Raw genomic sequence first — 26,221 nt, forward strand, 5'->3', positions numbered from 1 at the left:
ATGGTTTTCAGTTATACTGCCGGAACTGTGATAGGTTTTGAACTTCTTTTCTCATAAATACGCCAGAAAAAAGCCTGCCCTCATAATTCCTGCAACAATGAATAACACGTGACACCCTTTTCCCTCTTTTTGAATTTTCGGCCTACACTGATAAGTACCGCGTACAGCTACTTATCGATATTTAACTAAGAAATTTTCGAACACGGAAGATTCCGAGATCTACATGCAGTTGAGAGTCGATCTGGGCGCCCTGTATGCAAAGTTGTACAGGTTACTCGAAAAAGGAAATTGATTACCATTACTATTTCTCTGGTGACGGAAGTAATTTTTTTACCGTTACAAATTACTGGGCTAAAATTGTCATCAAGTAACGACTAAAAAAGTAACGTGTTACTTTGTTCGTTACTTTCGGTGGTTATAGTAGGGTTCCGCGTTTTCGATGTTTACTTTTGGACGGATTCGGCGTATGTTTTTCGATGTTTATTGATTCTCGCGAAATCGGAGTTTTTCGATGTTTTTTTTTTTTTTCGTGTTACCCGAGAGTTATCGGCGAATAGCAATTACAATGTAATTTCAGTGCTGTCCGCGTCTAACGCAGCCTTATTGCGAATTACCAGTTTATGCAAACGCATTATGCACGTAAACAACATATTTTTTTCTTCTCTCCATCATCGTAAACATTTCCGAAAAGCTAAAGCCATTGCGATAAATGACAAGAGGGCAGTGCTGAAGAGGAAGGACAACAACGGCAGATAAATTAACGATGATGAATGAGGAAAACACAAAGGGGAAGGACAACTGAAACCACAAACTCTTTGTTCTCAGCAATCTCTCTGTGTAAGTCATTCTACGGCATTGACCCTTTAAGTCTTCACAATAGAACGCTCTGCTGCGCTACGTTCTAACTTGGAATTTCCTGGTGACTTACTATGTCGGAAGCTTGACCCATCGTACATATGGCAGACCGCGGCAGGAAGAGGTCAATATGTCCCAGGCACTCAAAATTCATGTGCGGAATCCTATTAATGCTCTTGCAATGAACTCCGCGTGTTGTTGTGGAGAACAAAGCAGATAAGAAAAGCTGTGATGGGGCCTGTGGTTTGGTTTCGTTTATGAATTAAGTTTAGTCGAAAAGTAGTCGGTTACTGGTAATCGATTACCCAAAATAGTAATCACATTAATTGAAAACTTGCTCGCAAAACTAACCGATTACTCGCAAAATTATTCCAAAATTACTCGTGATTACTCGTAATGCAATTAGTTGTAACGCATTATGTACACGTCTGCCTGTATGTAAGTTGGAATGCAGAGGAACAGTGTAATCCGCAAATTTAGGTAAATATTCGTTTATGTGAACTATGTATTTGCCGTGCCCAATTCGGCACGTGGCAAATGTTCTATACGTTTGCAAAAATGTAAAACAGAATACTGTTTTTAAGTTTTAATAAGTTTAAAGTTAATACGTATTTTTTTTTCATGCCTGTTTTGCCCAAGCGTTACATCGTTACATTCATCAAATAACAACAACAGAGTAGAGGAAGGTTCCAGCTGCATCGGTCGTGCTGTTTATAGGTGTACTGTTTGGGACACATTTGTCTTGAACCTCTAGCCCGAGGCGTAGCGATCCTCTATCGGTGATGTCGCGCACGAAGGAACTATACCAATGCCCTCCCCGAGGGAGGCCGCGCTCAACTGCTCTCCCTAGCAGACGACGCCGAGTGTGCGATGGTGCGCTCTCCCGAACAGGTGGCCCTGCGTGGCCTTACCTCGGAGACTGTATTGGTATAGTTCCTTCGTGCGCGACATCGCCGATAGGGGACTACTCCGCCAAGGGATGGAGATTGGAGATAGTTGGCTGGATCTCGTATGTAACAGTTATGGACTTTCTTGCGCGTCTGGCACGTATTGATCTATCCATGGCCTGTATCTCGACAGCCTGGTATAGACGCCGGGTTTGCCGCTTTTTTTACATCCTTCACCCTGGCCCCAGCTCACGATGCCCACTTGGGTCCAGATATATTCGTCTTTGGTAACACCTTGCATCAATGGTCCACCACTGTCACCCTTGCAGGAGTCACCTGGAAGTATAACCACAGTTGCACTTCACTCTCTTCATGTACAATAGTAATAATAATTCATGACTTTATATCGCCAGATAACTATGTGCATGTATGTACGTGTGTGATAGAAATATGTCTGCCTGGCGTCGTATAATCTATCTGCGAAAACGGTATTCATGATGCTCTCATAGCGTTTTTATGAAAAAAATTGCCTCGATTAGAAACAAACAGCCTCTGTTATGATGCTGCAGAATTTTATCACTATTTTCCCGTGTCGAAAGGTATCTGATGTACGAACTATACATGGACTGTACACGGAGTATGAGACTGCACGCGAAGGGCGACAATATTTTTTTTTGAATGCAAGGAGCTCTAGACAGTGTTCGTTCGTTGAACACGCCAGAAGAATGCTGTCCGTGATCGCCCTGCTCGTGTTTAACTGTCGCACATTGTGCGTTTTGGTATAACGCCAACCTTCGGTTCGGTTTGAACGCATCAGGAAAGCGGGTGGAATGAAAACTGACGTACCTTCCCCGTAACCACCAGCGCACATCATGTTGTCCGTATAGGTGTGGTTCTTATGTGCAGAGGTACACGTCGCGTCATCGTGGATGGTGATCTTGACTTGTTGTAATTTTTGCATAGTGTTCCAGGTGCCGCTTTTTCCCCAACCAATAGCAAATGCATGCTTCTTCGCAGGGTAGAAATGGCTGCTGCTCCGAAGTTTCCCTGCAAAACGAAGTAACGATAATGGCGAGGTAGCGGTAATACGCTACGCAAGTAGGTCAGCTGTGGCACTCTTCGGTTTTCCTGTATCCCCTATTGCCCGTGGAGCATCGGTCCATTTCAACATTTTACGGTGAGGTGCATGTGGCCTCCCCTGTGGACCAATGTACGAATACTCCATTATCGCTGCTTTGTGATTGTACAGTACACCTCGTCACGTGCTTTACCCTCTCCCTCCCGTAGGGACCAACTGCCGTAGCGTATTCCAAGCCCAAGGAAGGAGATCGAGACGCAGGCGGATTATGCTCTTTGAATTACATTGCTTATTGGTAAGCACGCTCGAAACAGGCGAAGGAATTACATAACTGGATATTATGAACCACGTTCCTTCATCGGGCGCGTTAAGTGGGAAATGTTCGGCGACCTGTTTAGTGTCCCCTTTAACTTTGTAAAATTACTTCACATTTTGATGTCAGAATGAGTGGCGCAAGACGTTTGTGACAATTTCGATGCACTAAAATTATACCGACATTCCATATGATGAATGACATGCCTCTCCGTGCTTCCTTAGACGATGTTCCTTAGGGTGATTTTGTCGTAATACAGTTCTTCAGCAGAGAACAAAGCGGGTATCGAAATTTTAAGTTTGATGGCGGGCTACCCTATCCTCCGCACATGTTTCGTAGTAGAGTGCCAAGTGTGATATTTTAGCAACACAGTGCCCTCCACCATTAGAAATACGCTATATAGTCGCCGCTGTGATGAACGTCACTGGAGTCCCCGAATACATGACCAAGTCCGAATATACCCTGTATTGCAAACGGTAGGATAGGACAAACGCAAGCTTGCCCACATCACGTTTCGAAAATAGTACTGCCTTAACCCTAAAGACGCCCTAGAACAGGCCTTGTTTCTAGGTGGTGTAGGCAGTCGCTGGTGCGAATACACATTTTTACAAAAGCAAGCGCCACATGTGGCAAACGAGGGCTCATGGGATCGGGTAGCGTCTTACAGCATAACGATACGGCAAGAGACAGAGGTAGAAGAAGAACAACAACAGCATTCCCAATGTGCGCAGCAACAGCGTCAGAAGCAGACGACGGAACAGTCAGTATCGCTCAAAGTTCCCATGCTGCTTTGCGCTGCGCGCTTTGTGGAGCGCGCGCATCTTTGTAAAATTGTCTCTTCGTACCGTTCACTGCACAACGACAAGGTAACGGAAGTCAGACGAAGAAGTTTTGTGCGCGTGCAATCGGAACAAGATATTGACCACAGTATTGGCTGTGGGCCATTGCCCGTGGTGAGGGCGACAACAGCGAGACCTCTGACCACCACTACCACCACCGCACGTGGTGCTCTGCTTCAATGTTTGCGGAGCAGCCCCCGAGGCCTACGATGACGACATTCCACGCCTACACTCTTAGAAATGAACTTCACCGCACAGCACGCTCCTAGCCAACCATCATCTCAAATGATATCGTTATCTGCCCTGATTTGCTTAAAACGGGAGGCGTACGCCATTTTTGTGACAATTATGAACAGCATAAGTGTCACAAAAAAGGCGTACGCCTACCGTTTTGAACAGATCAGGACACACAGCGATATCATTCGAGTAGATGGTTGGCTAGGAGCGTGCTATGCGGTGAAGTTCGTTTTTAAGAGTGTAGACAGGCAGATGACCCGGTTTCGATTCCGAGCGCCGTCTGTGCTCTCTCGGTGGTTTCCCTTGGTTTTTCTCAGACGTTCTAGGACAAATGCCAACACTGTTCCCTCTGAAGTTGGCCCAGGCTGCACGATCACCCCTGCACTAGTCGTGACGTTGGTCGCCTGAGCGTGACCGACTACGGCAAACACTTTCATCACCACAACCAAGATCTTTGCAGGTTCCACCTTCAGACCGCAAGGGCAAATAGAGGGAAATTTTTACTCGTTAAATTGAGTTTATTTTGGCTCCCGCATGGCTCCCGCAGAGAGAGAGAGAGAGAAAAAAGACGAGAGAAGATAAAAGAAATATCAGAAATACTCCGCTTACCAGGAGGGAGGCAAATGGGTCGAATATACGCATCGTAAGTCATGTTGCTCTGCAGTTCAAGAAGGGCGATGTCGTTCTCGAATGTAGTTCCGTTGTAATCTTCGTGTCGTATTATACTTTTTACCGGAATATTTTTTACCGACGATGTATTTCTTGTGTCCGTCAATCCTGCAGATGAGATGATGAAAACATGATGCGATCCAGACAGAAGTTATTCATATGATTAGTTCATCTAATGAATGTAAAGCTCCAAGACCGCTAGTGAGGCCAGATGGCGACTATATATATATATATATATATATATATATACGGTACAAAATTTAGGTTCGAACGATCGACCAGGATGTTGAATATAGATAGGGGAGAAAAGACACCAGAGACTGAAGTAGGGAGTAGGGGAAGTTATTTATTAAGCTGGCATTTAAACTAAGGGTCTGGGGAAGTCTACGTTTCGGCGGAAGCTCCGCCTTCTTCTTTACCCCTATATATATATATATATGTGTGTGTGTGTAAGTCAAACAAGCACTGTGAAGGGGGAAAATATTAGCAGGAGCTCTTTGGCTGCACGTATAGCATACGTTTGTAAGTCAAACATCGCCATGCCAGTACTGGACAGCTGTTTCGACATTCTTGGGCCTCATCAGCAGTACGCAGGCAGGCAACGTTTGAGCCAATCCGCTCAAACGTTGCCTGCCTGCGTACTGCTGATGAGGCCCAAGAAGCCCGAAACAGCTGTCCAGTACTGGCATTGCGACGTTTGACTTACAAACGTATGCTATACGTGCAGCCAAAGAGCTCCTGCTAATTTTCCCCCTTATATATATATATATATATATATATAGAACAAATAGGTTAATATATCAGACGGCTACGAAGTTGAATAAAAGTGAAATAATAAGACTTGGACTACAGATTACAGGAACGTTAACAACAACTAATTTATTTATTGGGCAATTTAACACATAGATTAAAAAAAAAAAGAATGGTCGACGTTTCGACAGTGGCACTGTCTTCGTCAGGACAAAAAAGCTTTTTGTCCTGACGAAGACAGTGCCACTGTCGAAACGTCGACCATTCTTTTTTTTTTTTTAATCTATGTGTTAAATTGCCCAATAAATAAATTAGTTGTTGTTAACGTTCCTGTAATCTGTAGTCCAAGTCTTATTATTTCACTTTTATATATATATATATATATATATATATATAGATACTCATTGAACGATGCGACAGCACCATCTGTAATCTGTAAGTTTGAATTTCAAACACGTCTAGCATCATTTAATTATTTTTTTAATGGCTTTTCCCCCCTCTTTATATATATATATATATATATATATAGATACTCATTGAACGATGCGACAGCACCAGAGGACACGTGTTTCGCCGTGTTTGCGGCTCGTCGGCCCTGGGTAGCTGCGCATCGTTCGGGATTGGCAAACCAGGGGTCACTCGGCGAGCGATATACACCTGGGAGGGTGACTGAGCACTCCTCAATGCCACAGTGCAAGCCAGTGAATTATAAAAACGGGGGAAAAGCCATTAAAAAAATAATAAGTAAATGATGCTAGACGTGTTTGAAATTTCAAACACGTCTAGCATCATTTACTTATTATTTTTTTAATGGCTTTTCCCCCGTTTATATATATATATATATATATATATATAAAGAGGGGGGAAAAGCCATTAAAAAAATAAGTAATGATGCTAGACGTGTTTGAAATTCAAACTTACAGATTAAAATGGCTTCTATGGCTGCACGTAGAGAAACAGATACGCATTGAACGATGCGACAGCACCAGAGGACACGTGTTTCGCCGTGTTTGCGGCTACCCAGGGCCGACGAGCCGCAAACACGGCGAAACACGTGTCCTCTGGTGCTGTCGCATCGTTCAATGAGTATCTATATATATATATCCAAGAATATATCGCAGATTGTTGCAATTGAAAAAGGCACTCCGTTATTTTTTAAAAAAATCTGACCCCTACTTAGCGGGACATCTTTTATACCTCTACCACAGGGCACTCTCTGGATAATACATTGACCTGGTTGTGGCTTTTCGCTCAGAATGACGGCGCCATCAAAGGCCACCGATCTAGCCAAAGCTTAGTATATCTTCAGTGCGTGAAGAAAGCCGTCAACGCTGTACCGGCAACTCCAAAGCTACTACAACAACAATACCTAGTATATCGTATACCATATACCTAGTTGTATCTGGATTTCCTCTGGTCTCACGATCTCGTACCGTCCTCCATTGGAAACGCAATGCGCAGCGGTCAAGATCCAAGTTCTTGAAATGATAGAGGCGCCGCACAGAGCCTGCAGGTATACAATGTTATAGATGTAATGCGCTCTTATTAAGGTCTTTCTTTGTAATGAACTCAATCATATTAGAACCCCAGCACCGTCGACCTCACAGTGCTTGTTAATACAACTGTCGTATAGTGTTTAATCCACGCGCCATCTCGATTAAATTCCGCGTCACTTGATATATTCTCATGAGAAGAAGCACCGGGTTGATTGATTTGAACGAAAAATAAGATGGAGGTTTCGGCTTCAAATGCACATTACTTGCACCGGTTACACGGTGAAAAATTGGTGGAACGACGACGACGACGATGATGGTGATGGTTCCGACAAAAGCGATCACAAGCACAGAGTTGTCATAAAATACACAAACAGTTCAGCAGCAAAACCCACAAACACTCAAAGTTTCGGAACTTTGTGTATCTGCTCTTGGAAAAATTTCACCGCGCGGGAGAATGCCCGGTGCCTTAAGGCCCGTTCCGACATACAGCGCTTTGCTCCAGAGCACTGGAAAACAGCGCTCCTTTTCCCTCCTCTCCCGGCTGCGACTCGATGGAAAACAGCGGTCGGCGAAGTTGAGCTTCGGCGAACTTTCGCCCCCGCTGTCTCCCAGCGGTAGGCTCTCTGAACCAATGAGAACGCGGCGTCGCGTTCACGTGACGGGGCTGCCTCTTCCCCCCCCCCCCGCTTCTTGTAGCCGTGACTGCACGTGATCGCCGATCACGTGAGATCACCAAGTATAGCGCTGGGACAAGCGTTGCAAGTGCGAACCCTACAGTGGAAATACAGTGCTGTGGTGCAGCGCTTTGGAGCAAAGCGCTGTATATCGGAACGAGCCCTTACACTGGGATGCGAGGGCCCCGAGTACTTTTGACACACTGAACGGACGGCCCTCTACTGCTGTCAACTCTGACTATAGAAGGCGACGAACTTCGGTGTACCGCACGCATGTGACTATGGTGTATTCGACATATTCCACCACACCACACATGATGGTTGTTTGGATTTAACCGACATGTATTTGATAATGTGGATTTTTTAAAAATTTTATCCACACGATTCTATCCGGATTCTCTAGAGATTTTCTCCAGGTGAAAGGGAATCTGAATTGAACGTCACACGGAAACCTCCCGGTTTATTTCCTTGTAGTGTTGGCTGTTTGCAAATGCCCAGGTACGCGCATCATTAACTTTTAACTTTGTTAACTTTTTAAAGTATAACTTCGCAGTTTAACTTTTTCCCGCTTTCTTCAACTTCTGTCCATTCAGCGAGAGATTTTCTTCCGCTTCCTGGAGGCACTGTAACTGAAGTGCGCCGAAACACGACAGCAAATCCAGGCGTGTAGGATCCACACAATTCAACCACGTGTGCGTGCATGGAACTCCACTTTTCGGAAAACAATAGAAACTGATACAATGTTGCAGAGACAGGCAGTTCCGTAAACAGAAACTATGAGAGGTCACCCGAAATCAAGAACAGCAAACGAACTAACTAGTCGAACTAGCGTGCCGTTGTTGGCCGCACTCAAGTGGGCATCGTCATGACGTCGGTTTGTGGGATGCAAAAACGTCCATACGTGTCGTCTTACCAATCGGAGAGCCAGAACGCGTATGTCGAGGAAGCACAAGTCAAGTTTACAGCTAGGCATCAGGTTCTTATTTTACGTAGGCGCATTGCGGTACCGCCGACAGAAACTTTTTGTCGTCGAGAGCCGTACTCTTAGACATTAGCACGAGTCTTCCAATACAGGCGACTCTTCATGCGTGTCTTGCTATAATTCGTGTACAGAAAACGAACTTACACCTGACCTATTGAGTTTCACCATCCAAGGCCAGGGCGTCTCGACATCTTCACCGCCTGCGATCCTGGCCTGAGGTCCATCTTCCTTACCGGTGTCAATATTGTGCCTCTGGGTGCTCCCACATACGGAATAGTCTGCCAGGATGCAACAGCGTGAGTGGGTGACAGGGCAACACAAGGAGGAAGAGAAGGAACTGAATCTATCCAATATCTGAGAAGCAAAAGGGAATGTTGGGGATCCTAAATTTTCTTGATTGTCGTCTCGATTTCGAGTTTTCCTTATTTTTTATCTGTCTTGATACCGCTGCTTTTTGCACCATGGCGCCTCCGAACGGCTAACATCTTCCTCTAAAGGTCTGTCATGGAAGCGGTGGTGGTACATTTGAAAGAGCTCGCCCTTTTCGGTCTGTCATGGACTCGTGAAACTAAAGAACATTGATCAGACACACACCGCCCACCCCTATTGCACTCGACTTTCAGTACATTGTGCTGCTTGGGAAGTGCTGCCCGGCAGTTCTGGATCGTTCGACAGGGAGGAGGGAAAGGAGATGATATTTTTGGTGGTATAAGCAGGGATGCTTCGCAAAGAAAAGTCTTTGGTTGGCAGTCAGTGCTGTGTTTGTCTCGTTTTTTGTCCCTTTCGTTGTCCCCTTGCACTGGGTTTTTCCTTTATCATTTTAGAACATAAACCTACCGCACATGCTCCTGCGCGGGTTCTAGTGCCTTCGTTGAGTGGGCTTGACGACGGTCTCTCCATGCGAGCGCATGGGATCTTACCTATAGTCCCGTTGGTGAGCTTCTCTGCTAGCCACACAATGCTGTCGTAGTCCCGAAGAATGAACAAATGGTCATCTACTGGACTGGACACTAAACCCTCCAGAGCTTCTCGATTGGGAGTACTGGTTACGCCTATGGCGTAGACTTCAGCCTGGTGTGGTTTTCGTTTCAGCTTAGCCAAAACTTGCTTTGGACTCCCGCCCAAGTTAGCCTTTCCTGTAACAGTGCGTGCAGGACACACGTTAAGTAATGTACCTAGTTCACTTCCTAGTTCAATCTGTTGCATCTTCATGCGTTAGGGATGCGGCGCCGTGCGGCTATCATGGGAATGTAGTACTACGAAACGAAACGCTACTAGTACTACGTAACGCTACGTAACGTAACGAAATGTAATACTACGAAACGCAAAAGTTCGTACGAGTTCCTCAAGACCGAACTCCTTGCGGTTTCGGCGACGCGGAAACGTTGCGATTGACCAATGAACGAAAGTGCCGTGCGCAGTGGACTCCATGAGAATGGTTGCTCACTGTTCGAATGCAAACGCTGCTCGTACGGATAACGTATGCGTCCAATCACCCTGTAAAACGAAAGCCGCGTCTGCACTCCATCTGTGCCATACCCCCAACGCAGAGAGGCAGCAGTGTGAACTAATTGGAAAAGAGCAAACGCCAAAGTGCTATTCAGTTCCGTGGCGAAACCGTCAGCTGGAGTTCAAGGGCCCAACCGCATGAGGCGTTTTCTGAGCACCGGAGCGTCGAGCTTTTCTCAGTCGCAACCGACGCTGTCGAGAAATGCCCAAAGCCAGTCGCACGTACCGTTTCCACAACAGCGGGTGGGGCGGCGTCCCCTGCCTGCGAGTGTTTCCGCACCGTCTCTCATGGAAAGTGCGATACACATGACATGTTTGAACACATGACTAACACAATAACAGAATGGGTAAGAAGCAAGAGAGCTTGTGAATAGAAGTCATATTAAGTCGTATTACTAAAACCCCCGAGACTATCTCCCGAGAAACTCTCACTCCGTTTAAAAGGAGTGAGTGTGAATGATAGTGAATGTGTGATCGAGTTTTACATAGAGTGAGATTTTTTCTTGAAAACAAACTAGTGCGGTTCCAGTCTGCGGCAGGCATTTCTGTCGATGATTTTCTGCGTGTTCCTGAGCTATATTTAAAGACAACCGCCATAAATATTGTTGACAGTTTGTTGATTCAGAAGCCTGGTGGACGTATTGGTTCTGCGACGTATTCTGTAGTCAAGGCTTTTTTATCATATTTTTCGTCTACCACTGCCATTGTAAGAAGATTCGTTGATGATTTGGTTTTGTTATCTTGCGATGATGGTGCCTCACTTGATTGTGATCAGGTTATTTTGTCTTCTGCTCCTGAACTTATATTTACGGTGGAGTTCCCTTCGAACGATGTTTCGTACTTCTTTGATGTGAGGCCGTTGTTGCAACCCAACAACAACAACAACAGCAACAGCAACTTGCAACCCAACAACAACAACAACAGCAACAACAACTAAATCTTGACTATGACACTATGACCTGGGGTGATTCACCACTGGAGAGCAGTACACTACCAGTTTACACGCGAACCATTAGGTGTAAGATATGAAAATAAAGTTGCAGCCTATTTAGTGCTGATTCTATGGGGAATTGGATCCCAAGCCTTGAGCCCAGCATTGAGTTGACATTGAAATGGGGTGTAGCTGCTGGCCTCCTATCAAACGCTCTAAAGTCGTGTGCACACCAGCTTGAACGTCAAATGGATCGTCTGTCGAAACGGGGTATTCTCAGCTCCTGTTGCAACTACCCTACAGAAATTGGCAGTCAGCATACTCCATCCAGCTACACACCCACTCACCCCCCCCCCCCCACATATACATACACACACACAAACACACAAACACACACAAACACAAATGCTTTGACCACTAACCCCGTCGCGATTCCTTATTACCATGCATATTGTTCTTCGTGATCTGTTGGCTGTTGCTCGGAAGTTTCAAATGAACATTGTGTTCAAGAATGATTTCCGTCTAGACGCCCTCAGCCCTTTTGGAAAACATCAAACCCTCCACAAAAACATTCATGTCAGTTAAACATTGTGTATGAAATCCCGTTAGCTCGCGGGTTGTGCTATATTTGACGGAGTAAAAGTTCTTTAAACGATCGTTTAAGAGAGTATGCCCTAGATGTAAAGAAATACGGATCAATCGTGCTTCAGAAATTGTCAAACATCGAGTCATGCAATGGTTACAGTCCTTTGTGACTATTGTTAAAGCTAGAGAAACAGATTTGATGCGAAAGCTATTGCGAGAGACACTATAGATCCGTTCCTGTCGGAACCGCGTTAGCAACCCGTCTGTAACGTCCGGCTCGTCTTTGGAGAAGTTGACGACTTTGCCACCTTGACCTTGGACCACCTTGACCTTGATCTGTTGCTAAATTTGTTTGTCTGGCAAGTAAATTTCAGCTGTGTTTGAGACTTTGTCCGTGTGTGTCTATTGTCGTATGTAGTTCCCTAGTCTCGGGGTTTTAGCAAAACACTTTACTTTCAAGCTAAAAAGTTTCAAACACGCACAGGCGCTTTTGAGCAATAACGTATTGTAACGAACAATATACTGCGCCAATGTGCAGGTACGGGGCCATTTGTTTGGAATGCCAGTCACGGTACTCACAAGGCACAGGAATACACGGAGCGAACGCAACATTCCAGTTTACATCTTCATCAATATGTTGCACACTTCTGATTTTCGTGGCGTACCCCCAGAACCTGTGCGCTGTCCTGCATACCGTGGCCACGTCTCGCCCCTCTACTTGTATGAAATGTATGTAATGGCCATTAAACATGAACCGGTGTTATAATTGAAGGTACGGTCCCCAAATAGTTCTAAACCACAGTGCGATAAGGCGTTTAGCGACGGTTGAGAAGGAATAAAACAAAATAAACATTGTACAGTCCTGGACGGAGCACACAGTTTACGGAACACACTCCTGCGCATTCGTTCCTCAGGGTGACACAGTAGCAGCGAATGGGACCGTACGGACTTCCAGACATGTGCCTAGGTAACCCAGTCACCTGTTTGTAAGTCCAAACGGTACCATTCGCTGCTAGCGTGTCACTCTGAGGGAGAAATGCGCCGGACCGTGTTCCGTAAACTTTTGTCCAGCACTGTACTATTCAATCACTTGTCTATTCTGTTGCGAAGTGTCGGCAGCCATTCCGTTGCCTCTGTGTCAACGCCTTCCATTGTAATTCCTCAGTAATGTTCTTGGGACCGACGAGTACGTTTCTGGATGCGCATTGTCTTGGAGCCCCAGACGCGACGTCAGCGGCTCGTCACCCAAGGTGTAGTCAGCGAAAATACAACTTGAAAACACAACTTGAAATGAATCGGCTTCAATGTTACGTGGACGTTTGAGGCGAAACGTGGCGATGCTTTGTACTCGTAATGACTGCACGAGACTTACTTTCACTCTTCTTTCTGCATGTCTGCATGTCTTCTGTTGCTACTCTACCGCAACACGTGTCAGTCCGTCAGTGGGCATGAATGAATGACATTTTATTTCCAATTCAAGTTGTAGTGGGAGCCGTGAAGAAAAGTCGCACATGATTACTGGGGAGAAAACGCGACTTTCGACATTCCGTCGTTATTGAGGCGACACGAATATAGAAATAGCCTATTAAGGTGAACTGCTCCTCCAGTCTTCATTCTCAGTGAAGATATAGCGTTTGCATTGTGATGCATTATTTAGCCCTTGGCGTCACGTTTAAAACTCCCCTTAGAATTGTGGCGGCCCAAGCATCACGCTCCGGTCGCGGTATTCCGCTTGCGACTGCACGGCTCCATCCATATCGTCATGCCAGTCCAGAGAATCCTGCCTACCTTGCCTTCCCACCAGGCTTCGATACAAGGTGCTGGCAGCGCATCCAGTTGCGGTCAAGAGGCACCGGGGCCGACGTTCCACCGGGGACAGGCACGGAGGCCACAATGAGTTTTACTCCCGGTCTCCCCGTGCTTCACGATGGTCTTCCCTGGCACTCTCCTTGGCGACAACACTACGAGCTCACAGCTCACGAGCTGGTCGCGGTTCTGTCGCCCCCCTCTCTCAATCACTTCGGCCTACCTGCCTGCCTGCACTCCCCTGCCTCCCCGCCCTGTCAGCGCTTGTCCGCGCCATTGATTCCGCATTCATTCATTCCGCTGCTACTGCTCGTTCAGCACGAAACGCAAGCCCAGCCGTCGCTCTTCTACGTATCTTCCTTCTTTCTCCTCTCCACGTACCGACGCGGACCTCAACCGCTCGCTCTGGAGGTACAGCTCCGCGTCTGACGGGGGGAGTGATGTCGCGGCCCGTGGACAACGATGAAGGTGTGTTTCTGCTGCCGCGCGCCACTGCGCCTGCCAGTCAGTTAGCCACGAACATCTGCCCGCCGGGGCATTCCGTCATCACCTGTCACGACTCATGTACAGGAACACCACCTCCTCTACAGAATCTCAGTTATCGATAAATTCCTTCTTGTCATCGCGTAGTTACATGTTTGTAATGTAAGACAAAGGTCGCTACTTTAGAGTTACTGTGGATGTACTGACCGTCGGTTATCAGGAAGATGCTTATATGCAGCTTTTCATGGCTTTGAAGAATCTTGCGTCTAGCAGTATGGAAATCTTTTTCTACTTGAGCCAACGCTGCCTTCAAATCAGTTCCTCCTTCTGAAAGTGAGAACGAATGTCTATGATCCATTTCCACATATCTGGACATCTAAAATGTTTGCAAAGAGCAAGGTCTCTTGACTATGAATGTTAAATTCTGTAAGGTATCAGATGTACAGGTAACTTACTCGTGTAAGATATGTTACGAAGTTTTTCAAGCACCATATCCATTGAGACGTCTACGTGGGGCTTTGCAACACTCGTGGCGCTGTTGCTGAATGTTACCACGCCAACGCGATGGCCTCGCTGTGTGACATTGATCTGAGAGCATCAGAGCAGGTATTGGATATGTCATAGGATCAGCTGTGTCACCGTACCCCCCCCCCCCCCCACACACACAAACCAATAGTGGATCCATTTCGATACCAGGAGTTAGGGGACGAAACGAAGAATTGCTCAGCGTAGTAGGCATCGACAAACACAGCGTTGCCCCAAGATGCGCCGATAACCGGCGACGAATTACGGTTGCACAACATGCACCGATGCCATACATGATTTCACTTTGAACGCGGCGAGGTTAACTGGAAGAAAAGGCAGACCTAGGTAGATCCACACGACTTTTCCCACGTTTGCAAAATTGCAAGATTGCAATGCAAAAATTTCGAGCTGGCCGTGTGATATGAACCAGGTGCACATTAGCGAAAAATCCGGGCTTAATTGTTGGTTGTAATTTATGATTAAAGGCTGTAAAAACCTTGCAGTGCAGTCCTTGAAATAAACGACAACAGTAGTAGGGACCCAAGGAGTCGGACGGCCAGACCCTTACACACGGATACTGAGAGTCATCCCAATGAAGCTGTATATATAGTAGGATACCTGGAGCCTTTCCTTCTCGTGCATGCAAGGTTTTCCTTCTCGCATTCGGACATACATTTTCCCGCCCGTCTTATTCCTTCTCCAGCCAATTCCACATACATTACATCCTCTCACCATGCTTCCCCATAACATACCGTGCTCTCTTGCTCGCACCCGGACATGCAAGCAATAGACATAGACATTTGTACATGTAAAAATATTTTATTAAAGCCAATGGTGTTGGGAATTGTGCCAACTGTAATGCCAATGAAGTGGAGGAGAAAAACGCAGCCGAAATAAATAACCCTCACAACCTGAAAAAGAAACAACGCGACAAAAGACAGTACACATTCATATAATAAGGAATACACATAGACAATATACTTACTCTTTACCAATTTCACAGCTTCCATATGGGTACGATTCAATAGAATGGAAGAGGTATCTAGCAGTCTCTATGGCCACGCATTGACCCCAGCAAGCTATCACACAGAAAGGATACATTAAAGAATGAAACCCAATGCATACAAAATTTCACAAGATGAACTATTTTATTATTGACAAGCATCACAATGTTTCTATTTCAAAGGACACAAATTTTAATGAAAGCAGATATTCTTAATCAATATGATAACAATCAAAACTACAACTTTTATTATAACACCTCTGAGATTTGTATACGTGACCACCATCATTGGGTCACTGACAATTTTCCTCAGCTAACGTATGATACAGAGGGGTCTTAATTTCACTTCAAATTACAAGGGCTAATGGATTTAAGGAGTAAGTAAATATATTCTTTAATTGAAAGTTGTGTCCTTTGATACAAAACATTGTGTTTTAATTCCGATTCGTGGAAAATTTTTGTGTAAGATATGATGATTGCCAATAATAAATAGTTTTGCTTGTAAAATTGTGCATGCATTCTTTAATACAGGGTGTCCCACCGAAAAAGGACCAAGAGCTAAAAAAAACCAGAGTGCTCTACACAAATGGAACCAACTGTACGTGCTTGGCCGTTGTGTGGTCTATCCATAAATATTTTTTCGTCATCCCTTGTCAATTAATTAGCGGTAATTAATTTTCTAACTTTTTGATTATTGGTTTGAGCTCTCAGATGTCATTGAGGAAGTTGTAGTACATGTCGAAAAAGACGCAACTGAAGTGGTTCGAGGTTACTATGGCTTGTGGTTTCGTTTTTAGCCGGGTTTAAAAATTGGTTTCAGAAGCCGCGCGTACCACAGAGCGCTCCCCATAATTCGGCGCCCGCGCGCAACGATTGCGGTGCACTCTGATAGGTGTATCGCGAAACAGGTGAAAGGAGGTATCGCCCTCTTGTGTGACGTGGCCCAAGGATGGTCTCCAAGCGTTAATCTCAAGGTCAATGTACGCCGGAGGGCGCTGGAATCGTCGCGCGCGGGTGCCGGATTGTGGGCAGCGATCTGTGGTCCGCCCAGCATTTGAAACCAACTTTTAATCCCGGGAAAAAACGAAACCACAAGCCATAGCGACCTCGAACCACTTCAGTTGTGTAATTTTCGACATATACTACAACTTCCCTATGGACATCTGAGAGCTAAAACCGATAATTAAAAAGTTAGGAAATTAATTGCCGCTAATTAATTGACAAAGGGCGATAAAAAAAATTTGGATAGACCACACAACTGCCAAGCACGTACAGTTGGTTCCATTTGTGTAGAGCGCTCCATTTTGTCTTTAGCCACTGGCCCTTTTTTGGTGGGGACCGTGTATATCCTTTCTGTGTGATGGCTTGCTGATGTCAATGGGTGGCTATAGAGAGCACAAGATACCTTTTCAATCCTATTGAATCGTACCCATATGGAAGCTGTGAAATTGGTAAGGAGTAAGTGTGTCTTTTACTGCGTTGCTGAATGGGCGACAGTACCGCGACCGGTACGACAGCGTGAATGCCGGTTGCCGCCAGAGAAGTGCCGGGGACGTCCATCATGAAGCAGGTGGAGGCCGGAAAGTCAGCTTACTGTGGTCTCCCTGCGGGTCCCAGGTGGAACAGTGGTCCCGGTGCGCCTTGCCTGCTAGAGGGTGGTTCGCTGCTGGTTTGCCGAAAAATTTAGGATGTTGCATGGCTGAATTACGCCGAACATGGTGTTCGTTGTTCGGGTCACCAAATGTAGAGGACGATGGTCTTCCTCTACATAAGTTCTACCGGCACTGTCCTAGTGTGAGGCCACGTCCATCTGCCCGCTGGGACATTCCATCACCGCCAGTGAGAACTCATGTAGAGGAAGACCATCGTCCTCTACAATATGTATTCTTTATTATGTGAATATGTACTGTCTCGTGTTGTGTTTTTTTTTTCAGGTTGTGAAGGTTTTTCGGCTGGTTTTTTCTCCTTCACTTGATTGGCATTACAACTGGCACAATTCCCAGCACCATTGGCTTCAATAAGATATTTTCACATGTACAAATGTCTATCCCTATTGCTTGCATGTCCGGGTGAGAGAAGGAAAGCATGCTATGTTGTAGGGAAGAATGGTGAGAGGATGTAACGTATGTGGAATTGGCTAGAGGACGGAATAAGATGGGCGGGCAAATGTATGTCCGAATGCGAGATGGAAACGCGCTGGCGATCTTGGCTTCAAATATCCCCCTATATATCTAAGGCTTTATTGGGATGGCTCTCGGTATCCATGTCCTCTCCATGTGTATCCTCTCGGTATCAGTATCCTTGGGCCTCTACTACTGACAACGAAACGGGACGATCATCAGTGTTTTGACTTTCGGTGTTCGCCCCTTGTCGTTGTCATTTTTAAGGACTTCAGTGCTCCCTCCTTCCCCCACTCCTTCCTGCTATCCTCTCTCCACGTCTGTACGGCTCTCATTGCCACAGTTGCTTCGCGGCGCTAACACTAAATAAAAAATAATTTCAGTGAAAGTTTTTACCTCTTTTACTCATGTGCAAATTCACACACACGGTTTCTGAGGACGAGTGGCCTTTCAATATGGACATGTCGTGGCCGTTCAGTTCTCTCTGATGTTAAGCAAAAACGGGTTAAGTAAAAAAAAAGGTTGAAAATTGCGGTTGTCCCCGTGTTTGTCCTTTGTTCCATGCCACCGGTCTCGCAATAATTCATTCATTCATAGTCTTGTAATTGTTTATATCCATCCTGTTTCTCGGACAGACGTTACATACCTTCATAATTATGGCTCTCGTCAAGGCGACGCCTTTCCAAAAGTCTCTTTCGCCCATGCTGGTAGACGCGTCGATAACGAAATAGGCCACGTGGCGAACGCCTGATACATTCAGGTTCAGCACCCTTGCTCTGCTCTCTACCGGAGTATTTAAGGTATCCGACATGTTTTGAATGATTCTCAGTGGCTTCATCAACCTTTCCTCCACGTTCGACGGCATGTCGTAGTAGAACTTCCCTGAAATGCCGAACAGAGTCAATATATTAGACAAGCATTCCTAAAGCCGGATTCTGTCTTCGAACATGGCTTGAAGATATGTCCACAGCTATTCATAACTTTACCTATGCAAGTTGGAAGTGGATGTGACCAGAACCCCCTGTGGTCACAAGAGATCGTATCCTGCCCTCGAAGGCTATAACCTGGATTGCAGGCAAAGGTGACGTTTGCTCCGGGTCTGTAAGACCTTCCACTCTTCACGCCATTGTCTGGTATACCCGGGCTCTCGCAACCGCGTTGAGCCACAAGCCCCTCTGTTTTTCGCAGCGGAGATGTGTGGGACAAGGTTATGGGTGAATGAGCTTGAACTGTCTGCTTCCGTATACGGTACCTTCCAAGACGCAACGTGCCACACATCCACTCCATACCCCGTTGTTGAGGCAAAAGCGGTTCTCGTGACCAATCAGCTTATACCCCTCTTGGCAGCCGAATGAAGCTACGTCTCCTATGAACGAGGTATCGATCTTCATCCAACCGAACTCTGGCACCGATGGACGGCCACAGTGGATCCCTGGGCAGATATACAGGAGACCTCGTTGAGACGGAAATAATATAGGAGAGAGTGTGCCATCCCGTGAGTAGGGATTCCCAGTATGGGGACCGAAAGGTCCTAAAGAATGTCATTATTGCGTCATCGAATGACGTAAATTGTAGGACCTTAAAGATCCACAGCAGTCTCGGCACCTACAAAGCTCTGTTGCATAAAGCTTTCCTATCATGGGACAGAAATATGTCCGACAGCGTAAATCGTATACTGAACATTGGCAAAGAAGGCTGAGAGGTGGAAGGCTGTGTCTAAATGCGCGCTAATATGCTAGCGTGAGCCAGTGAGCCGCAAAGAGCAGAGTTTGGTGCTAAATTCGAAGGATATTTCCCCGTACAAGTTCATGCACGGGCTCACTCCTGCGGCTGACTGTCGCGACTGCCTGAAATACTCAAATACTCAGCTCAAATACTCCGACGTACTTCGGCACTTTGGCTTTCCAGACCATCCGCCTCCCGTGCAGATCAGGCTGGATGCGCCCTTGAGCATGTAACCCTCTTCGCACTTCGGGTAGACTCGGCTGTCGACGGGGAATTCAGTGACGTTGCTGTTCACAAACTCTTCCACGATGATATGGGGGCCGAAGTCCACTCGAGTGCAGTTGTACTCTGTCATGCACAATTGATATTATGGGGCGATATACCGCAAACGACATTTCATTGTTCTACTCGCATTTTTGAATAAGAAGTTTCGTTTAATGCATGCGCATTGATGTAACGTCATTGTTACGTGCTGTACGTGAACGATACCATGACAGATGAGCTTGAGCACTGTAGTTGATGTTGACCTTGTGCTTCAAATGAAATCCAATTCAGGCAGGCCATAATATAATACATTTCACGAGTACTATTGCCGTTGTTTGTTCACACTGGACAATGAACACCGGAAGAATAACAAGTTCTACGAGCACAAAGTTTCAGTGGCACGTACCCATACTTTCAACACTTACACCAGAGAAGGCAAGTAGTTACGGATCTACGCCGTAAGCACAATTTTGGGGCCAACGGACGGTGTGAGGTGCTATATCTGTACTTGACAAGCAAGTCCTATTGACTTACCAACACATGAAGGTACGGGGTCACTCCAAGTGCCATCTTCGTTGCATACCAGGAAATCAGTCCCGTTAAGTCGGTAACCATGATTGCAATGCACTAAAGCTTCATCATCTGGAACGAAATAATCTCCACCCGATTTGTCTGCTCTCACCACAGAGTTGGGCACGACCAGGTCTTCGCACACCTCCACTGCCTTGGCTGTCAAAAAAGAAAAGAAATGTACATGTACATTATTTCGACAGTCAGCAAGCACCTAGGCGACAACACTGAAGTGCTCGTATCAAGATACAATCACTGACGGAACGAAAGAAGGAAATTTGCGCACGTTTGCAGCGTGGCCTCGGAGCTGACCATTCACGGTTCTGGCAAGTTATGCTCTCTTGCCCTACGAGGTCGTACTCTTCATCGCAGGTGAAGCGTGCTTCAACGCCATGCTTACAACAGTCACCGTAATAGAGGACACTATCCTTGTAATAATCTACGTCGCCGCGCGGTGGAGTTCCGGGAGAACTGCAGTTGCGACCTGGGCGACAGACACTCGTTCAATGGCGTTAAACGGAAACAAAATCCGTGTGAAAAACCACAGTGCTAGAATAGGAACGTTAAATTCCAAATTGAACACTGTTCTAGAAGGTACCTGGTAAAACGTGTGGCCGACGCCGGAGTCAGTGTACATAAGTGTGTTGTGTCTGAGTCTGCTTATAGCTAAAGTCTGCCCATATAGATGTGCTAAACGCGTCATATGTATGCTTAAGAAGGGAAGTGCTATGATTTATTCCAGATTTACTGTACACTTACACAACATAGGAAAAGCAGCCTCCCAGACTACTGTAGTGTCGTGGAGAGTATGGAGCAACACATACTGCCAGGCGTACGCTAAAGCGAACGTTGTCACCTTTTTCCAGTCGGAGCTAGCAACACTGGACACTCAGCATCAGTGTTGTTGAAGCACACGGGCTCTGGCCATACACATGAACTACTTTACTCATTCCATAATCATTTTGGCTTGTTTGCTTTGTTCTGTCATCGTCATCATCATCATTACCGTCACCATCATTATCCCCACGAAGCTCATGGGTTCCCCACGAATCACATATTGCATCCCCACGTATTCCCCTACGAAGCTAAACTTGTCGTTATCCCTTAACGCGGTAGGTAGACCATCGTCCTCCACATTTGGTGACCCGAACAACGAACACCATGTCCGGCGTATTTCGGCCATTCACCATCCTAAAATTTTCGGCGGCAAACCAGCAGCGAACCACCCTCTAGCAGCCACGTCGCACTGGAACACAGTTCCACAGGGGATCCGCAAGTTTCCATACCAGAGTGAGCTGAGTTTCCGGTCTCCACCTGCTTCACGCTGGTCCTCCCCGGCACTTCTCTGGCGACAACCAGCATTCACGCTCCCGTACCGGTCGCGGTACTGTCGCCCCACTCAGCAACGCACTCACCCAGCAACAATCAGCTCTCAGCAACGATCACTCAACACACTTACTGAGCGACACTCAGCAACAAGCAACGCAGCAACGATCACTCAACGCAACGCAACGCACTCAGCGCCGCTGAACACAATCAGCAACCACTCAAGCAGCCAAGCACTCAGCGTTCACATCTCATCACTGGAACCCGCCCGGATCGAAGCGCTCTTGTTCCCGCCGTCCCGCTACTGCTGCATCAACAACCACAATCACAAGCCGTCTATCCAGTCGTCCACCATCCACGAGTCGTAGTCATTCTCCTCTTCATGGTATCGACGCGGACATCAACCGCATGCTGCGCTCCGCGTCTGAGGAGGGAGTGATGTGGCGGCCCGTGGATGACGACGAAGACGTGCCTCTGCTGCCGCGCGCTACTGCGCCTGGCAGCCAGTTCTACCGGCACCGTCCTAGCGTGAGGTCACGTCCATCTGCCCGCTGGGGCAGTCCATCATCGCCGGTCAGGACTCATGTAGAGGAACACCACCTCCTCTACAAATGCATCACTTTGGCCCACTTCGACCACTGGCTGTGCTGTCTGAGGTTTTCCCAGGGTTTTCCCAAGACTTCCCAGACGAATGTCGGCACACTTTTCCCCCTGAAGTCGGCCCAGGACGCATACTAACATCCCTGTGGCCCACTCCTTCCTGTGCCCTCTCTCCATCTGTCCACATCTGTACGCCGCCCATAGCCACAGTTGCTTCGCGGCGCTAACACCGAATAAAAAGAAACTTCGGCCCATGATTCGCTACAAGCTCTTGCGAAATCCCACCACAACGGCTCTGATGGGCACGAACTTTAACTATAACGATAACTATCGCTATGTGAAGTTTGTAGATCGAGCCCCTTGCCTCTGCTATCGAACACCCGTTTGGCAGTACAAGTGACTTGAGGTAGCCGGCTCAACATTCGTGGAGCTCCAATCTCCGCATAATTTAATCCAATCCGTACACTGTTGAGGGGTCTTTGTTTGAACATATATAATTTCTCCATGCTCGAGAAAACTGTGTCGATAATACAATGATCTCTAGACGGGCTTGTCTATACACGTATGTCCTAGATCTCCTTCACGCTCCTTTCCTGGCATGGACGTCTCTTATGTAGTAGCGTAGCCACTGTTGAGCTTGAGGGGGGGGGGGGGGGGGGGGGCTCGAGACCCCCAACGCGAATCGTTCAAATCAGAGCAGAAAAAAAAAATATATATACATATACAGTCAACCCTCGATTTATGAACACCCTCGGTTCCCCGAAAAATCGTTCATAAATCGAGGGATTCATAAATCGAAAATTCCGTTAAGTGAGTACTATCGAGCAAATGGAACAGTATTTCCGAGTTGGTATTGTGTTTATAATGCAATATATTGTGTAATTTTGCTTTCGACCATGCCTTCTGCTGTCTCAATCTCACAAAGCACAGATGTTAGCGCATTCACACTCTGTTTATTATGCAATACTAAATAGTTTAATTTGGCTTTGGACCATGCCTTCCGCTGTGTCAATCTTGAAAAGAGGAGATGTCAGCACACTCGCACTCAACTGGTCTCGGATTTTCTCTGGGGTTTTTAACCTACGTTTATTAATCTCCGGGTGACAGCGGACACCTTATTCATGAATTGAGGTCAGGAACACTTCTGCAAAAACCCGTTTGTTGTTCGGATTTCGAGGGGTTAAGAACCGATGGTGCAATACCTGGAAAACGTTTTGTCTGTTCAGGCGTGATTCATAAGACCACGAATAATCCCTTTGAAGGTTTTTGTTGGCCTCTGAACGACCCGTTCATAAATTGAGGGCAAAAACACTGGGCAACTCCTAGTTGGTTCCCAGAAACTCCATTCATTATTCGAATATCGAGGTTCATAAAACGAGGGAAAAATACATGTAAAAAGTTTGGTTCCTCGTGCTAGTGTTCATAAAACGAGGGAATTCATAAATCGAGGGTTGACTGTATAAGGAGGGGGGTCTGATGGTGTCGATCGTGAAAGTTCTTGCAGTTGCCGACGTCTATGTGTATCTAAGCAGCATTGTTGAATAACTTATGAGCTGTTCAAACTCCCTTCATTCTAAAATCCTTCCCTTAAAAGCCACAGTTGGTACGTGTAGGAACACTGCGCTCGTAGCAGGCTTGTAAGGTACACACGACCGAGCACGTTTCGGGACGTGTATACAGCACCGTTATCAAAATCGTTTACTTGTGAAACCACAGAAGCACATACCTAAGCATTGTGGAGCAGGATGATCCCAGGAACCGTTGTTCAAGCACGTCAGTTCACTTGTGCCGACGAGCTGGTGTGTGACGTCATTATCGCACACGAAACCCAGTTTGTCACCCGGTTTGCAGCAGGCCTCATCTCCGGTCACAAAACCATTTGGAATGTCCCCTATATCCTCACAATTTTTGAAACCTGTAAAGAGCGGGGGTTTTAGTGTGTGGATAAGCTGCAGAAAATCCGGGACGGCGAAATGGAAAATTAACCAATTAGACGTAGATAAATAAAAAATATAATGAAAAGAAAAATCATTTTCCGCACAATGAGAGTGGCGTACCACGCCGCTCAAGAGTCCAAGCCATCAACAGGTTCTTCAATATCTTCGTATTCCATATTTGAATTCAGAGAGGAGACTTCGTTCACAGAAAAGCCCAGCCGTCTTAAAGCGTTCAAGATTGTTTGCGTTTATCTTTCAAACGGGGAATGGTGCTGTGTCGGCAGGTGCACTTTGCGTCCAGGAGCAAATCATACTCGAAAACAGGAAGGTATCGAATCGCTTGCGTCACCTGCCGAGGTTTAATCGGCTGTCCAGTTGCCAAATTTTGACTCGGTAATGTCGACCACTCGAAGGAGTATAACAAGAATGACTTATGGTGTCTTCGGGAAGCATTATCATGAGTTGGTACTGTTCTGCTAAAAGCTCCAGCATACCTGCAATTTCTGCCGATTTGTTTCACAATATATCCCAGATCTATCTGTGCACACTTGTCCTTTTAATTTGGCATATGTACTGCACGTGAATAATTTGCAGACCATAGGGCTGGACAGACAAGACATGCGGCAACGTTCAAGTTAGACAAAGAAGGCTTGTTGTGTGCAATGCTCGAACGCATGCGCTTGAAACATTCACTTGCGGACGGAAAGTGCGGATAATAGGTGTGTTCCTCCTGAGCACATTGTGACTCTTACCATGGCATGCTGGAGGCTCTGGGTGCCACTGGCGGCCCTGCTCAGCGTCTACGCAAGCAATCTCATGTGAACCTTCTAAGTAGTAACCTTCGTTGCATATGTACCGCACACGCATGTACGGTGACGCATCATGTCTTTCGAGTTCTTCGTACGTCGCATTCCCTACTTCAGGTATATCTGGGCAGGCTGGGATGGTGGCACACACTGAAATGATATGGGAAGTGGTAGGATGACTTTGTCGCTTGGACTTTCTTCTACCCTCTAATAATTGGCGTAGCATTGAAAATGCGGGCTGAGCATGAATCGTTCACTAGTGACACTAGCAGACCGTGTTAAGCTTCCTTGTCTAGTGTGACAATTTTGGCGACGATGTAGCTGAACTCAGACTAACGTTATGAATGCCAAAGGTGGTGTCCTATCTAATACCCCGTTAGCACTGCCACACACACTGTTCGACATACCCACGCCGTCCAAACTTTGCATTAGGGACCCAGGTCATAGCCGTTTATCTGGAGAGTTTGGCCACTGGGTGGAGCCTGTTTTAAAGCGCGTCATTTGACCTTGCACGATGGGCGGGGCCAGCATCAGTGCCGCCATTTTTGAGCGGAGCTGCCGCCTTCAAATCTCCTCGTGCTTTTCATTCCGTTATTTTGGAGCGGAAGTGCAGCCTGGAAATCTGCTCGGGCGCCGCGGCTCGTATTTAATTTCAGCCAAGTGGGCGGAGTTATGGTGGGTCTGGCGTGACGGCGAGTCCCCATATCCGGGCGGCAAAAGATCGAAGGACCCTCAAACTATCATCAGGGCCATGTATTAAAATGGGGTCTAACCATTGGAAAGAGCCTCCATGAGAAGGTCGACCTGTCAGTCACAGCTGGGCGCCTCTCATTGGTTTTCTTTTTTCGACGGGGGCCGTCATGACGCCTAACTACCACCCAAAATGGCGACGAAAACACTCACGGTCAAGCGGGAATTTCGTGACAAAATTTCACGCTATAGACGCGAATGATATGAGTTTCACAACTTATGCTCCACTATCGATGTCGAACCGCACCGAAAGTGTAAGACGTGTTGTCGGTTTTGTCGGCGTCGTTAGGCCTAGCGAACGCGGCAATCGCAACGAAACACGGAAAACATCACTGTGCTGTGCAATTTTGAACTTAATTACTACATTTTATGCATGGAATTTTATGGATTTGTATGAATATAAGCATTATTGCTTTTTTTGTTCCAACCAGTGATGTCGTTTAAAGTAACAAATCGTAGCGACGGCAGGATGTGTACCAGCAGTTCGTTCTGCCGACAGTA

At 46.5% G+C, this 26,221-nt stretch overlaps 1 protein-coding gene across 2 annotated transcripts in view; it reads right to left on the minus strand.

Moving 5' to 3' along the window:
- Window positions 1-1,426: 1,426 nt before the first annotated feature.
- The window catches only part of LOC135397056 (sushi, von Willebrand factor type A, EGF and pentraxin domain-containing protein 1-like), a 28,354-nt gene continuing 3,559 nt past the window's right edge, over window positions 1,427-26,221 (minus strand). The window contains exons 3-18 of one of the 2 annotated variants that reach the window (XM_064628386.1): window positions 24,917-25,120; window positions 23,954-24,142; window positions 20,588-20,785; window positions 20,266-20,460; window positions 19,630-19,815; window positions 18,995-19,174; window positions 18,729-18,917; window positions 18,389-18,624; window positions 14,550-14,682; window positions 14,302-14,421; window positions 9,701-9,916; window positions 8,925-9,058; window positions 7,021-7,135; window positions 4,819-4,986; window positions 2,589-2,789; window positions 1,427-2,078 (exon numbers count right to left, since the gene is read on the minus strand). In XM_064628386.1, coding sequence (XP_064484456.1) covers window positions 1,876-2,078; window positions 2,589-2,789; window positions 4,819-4,986; window positions 7,021-7,135; window positions 8,925-9,058; window positions 9,701-9,916; window positions 14,302-14,421; window positions 14,550-14,682; window positions 18,389-18,624; window positions 18,729-18,917; window positions 18,995-19,174; window positions 19,630-19,815; window positions 20,266-20,460; window positions 20,588-20,785; window positions 23,954-24,142; window positions 24,917-25,120 — 2,867 coding nt within the window. In that variant the 3' untranslated portion in view covers window positions 1,427-1,875. The remainder of the gene's footprint in view (window positions 2,079-2,588; window positions 2,790-4,818; window positions 4,987-7,020; window positions 7,136-8,924; window positions 9,059-9,700; window positions 9,917-14,301; window positions 14,422-14,549; window positions 14,683-18,388; window positions 18,625-18,728; window positions 18,918-18,994; window positions 19,175-19,629; window positions 19,816-20,265; window positions 20,461-20,587; window positions 20,786-23,953; window positions 24,143-24,916; window positions 25,121-26,221) is intronic. The other variant, XM_064628387.1, reaches the window with a different exon arrangement.

Source organism: Ornithodoros turicata, chromosome 6 (genome assembly GCF_037126465.1).
Source record: "Ornithodoros turicata isolate Travis chromosome 6, ASM3712646v1, whole genome shotgun sequence".
Lineage (NCBI taxonomy): Eukaryota > Metazoa > Arthropoda > Arachnida > Ixodida > Argasidae > Ornithodoros > Ornithodoros turicata.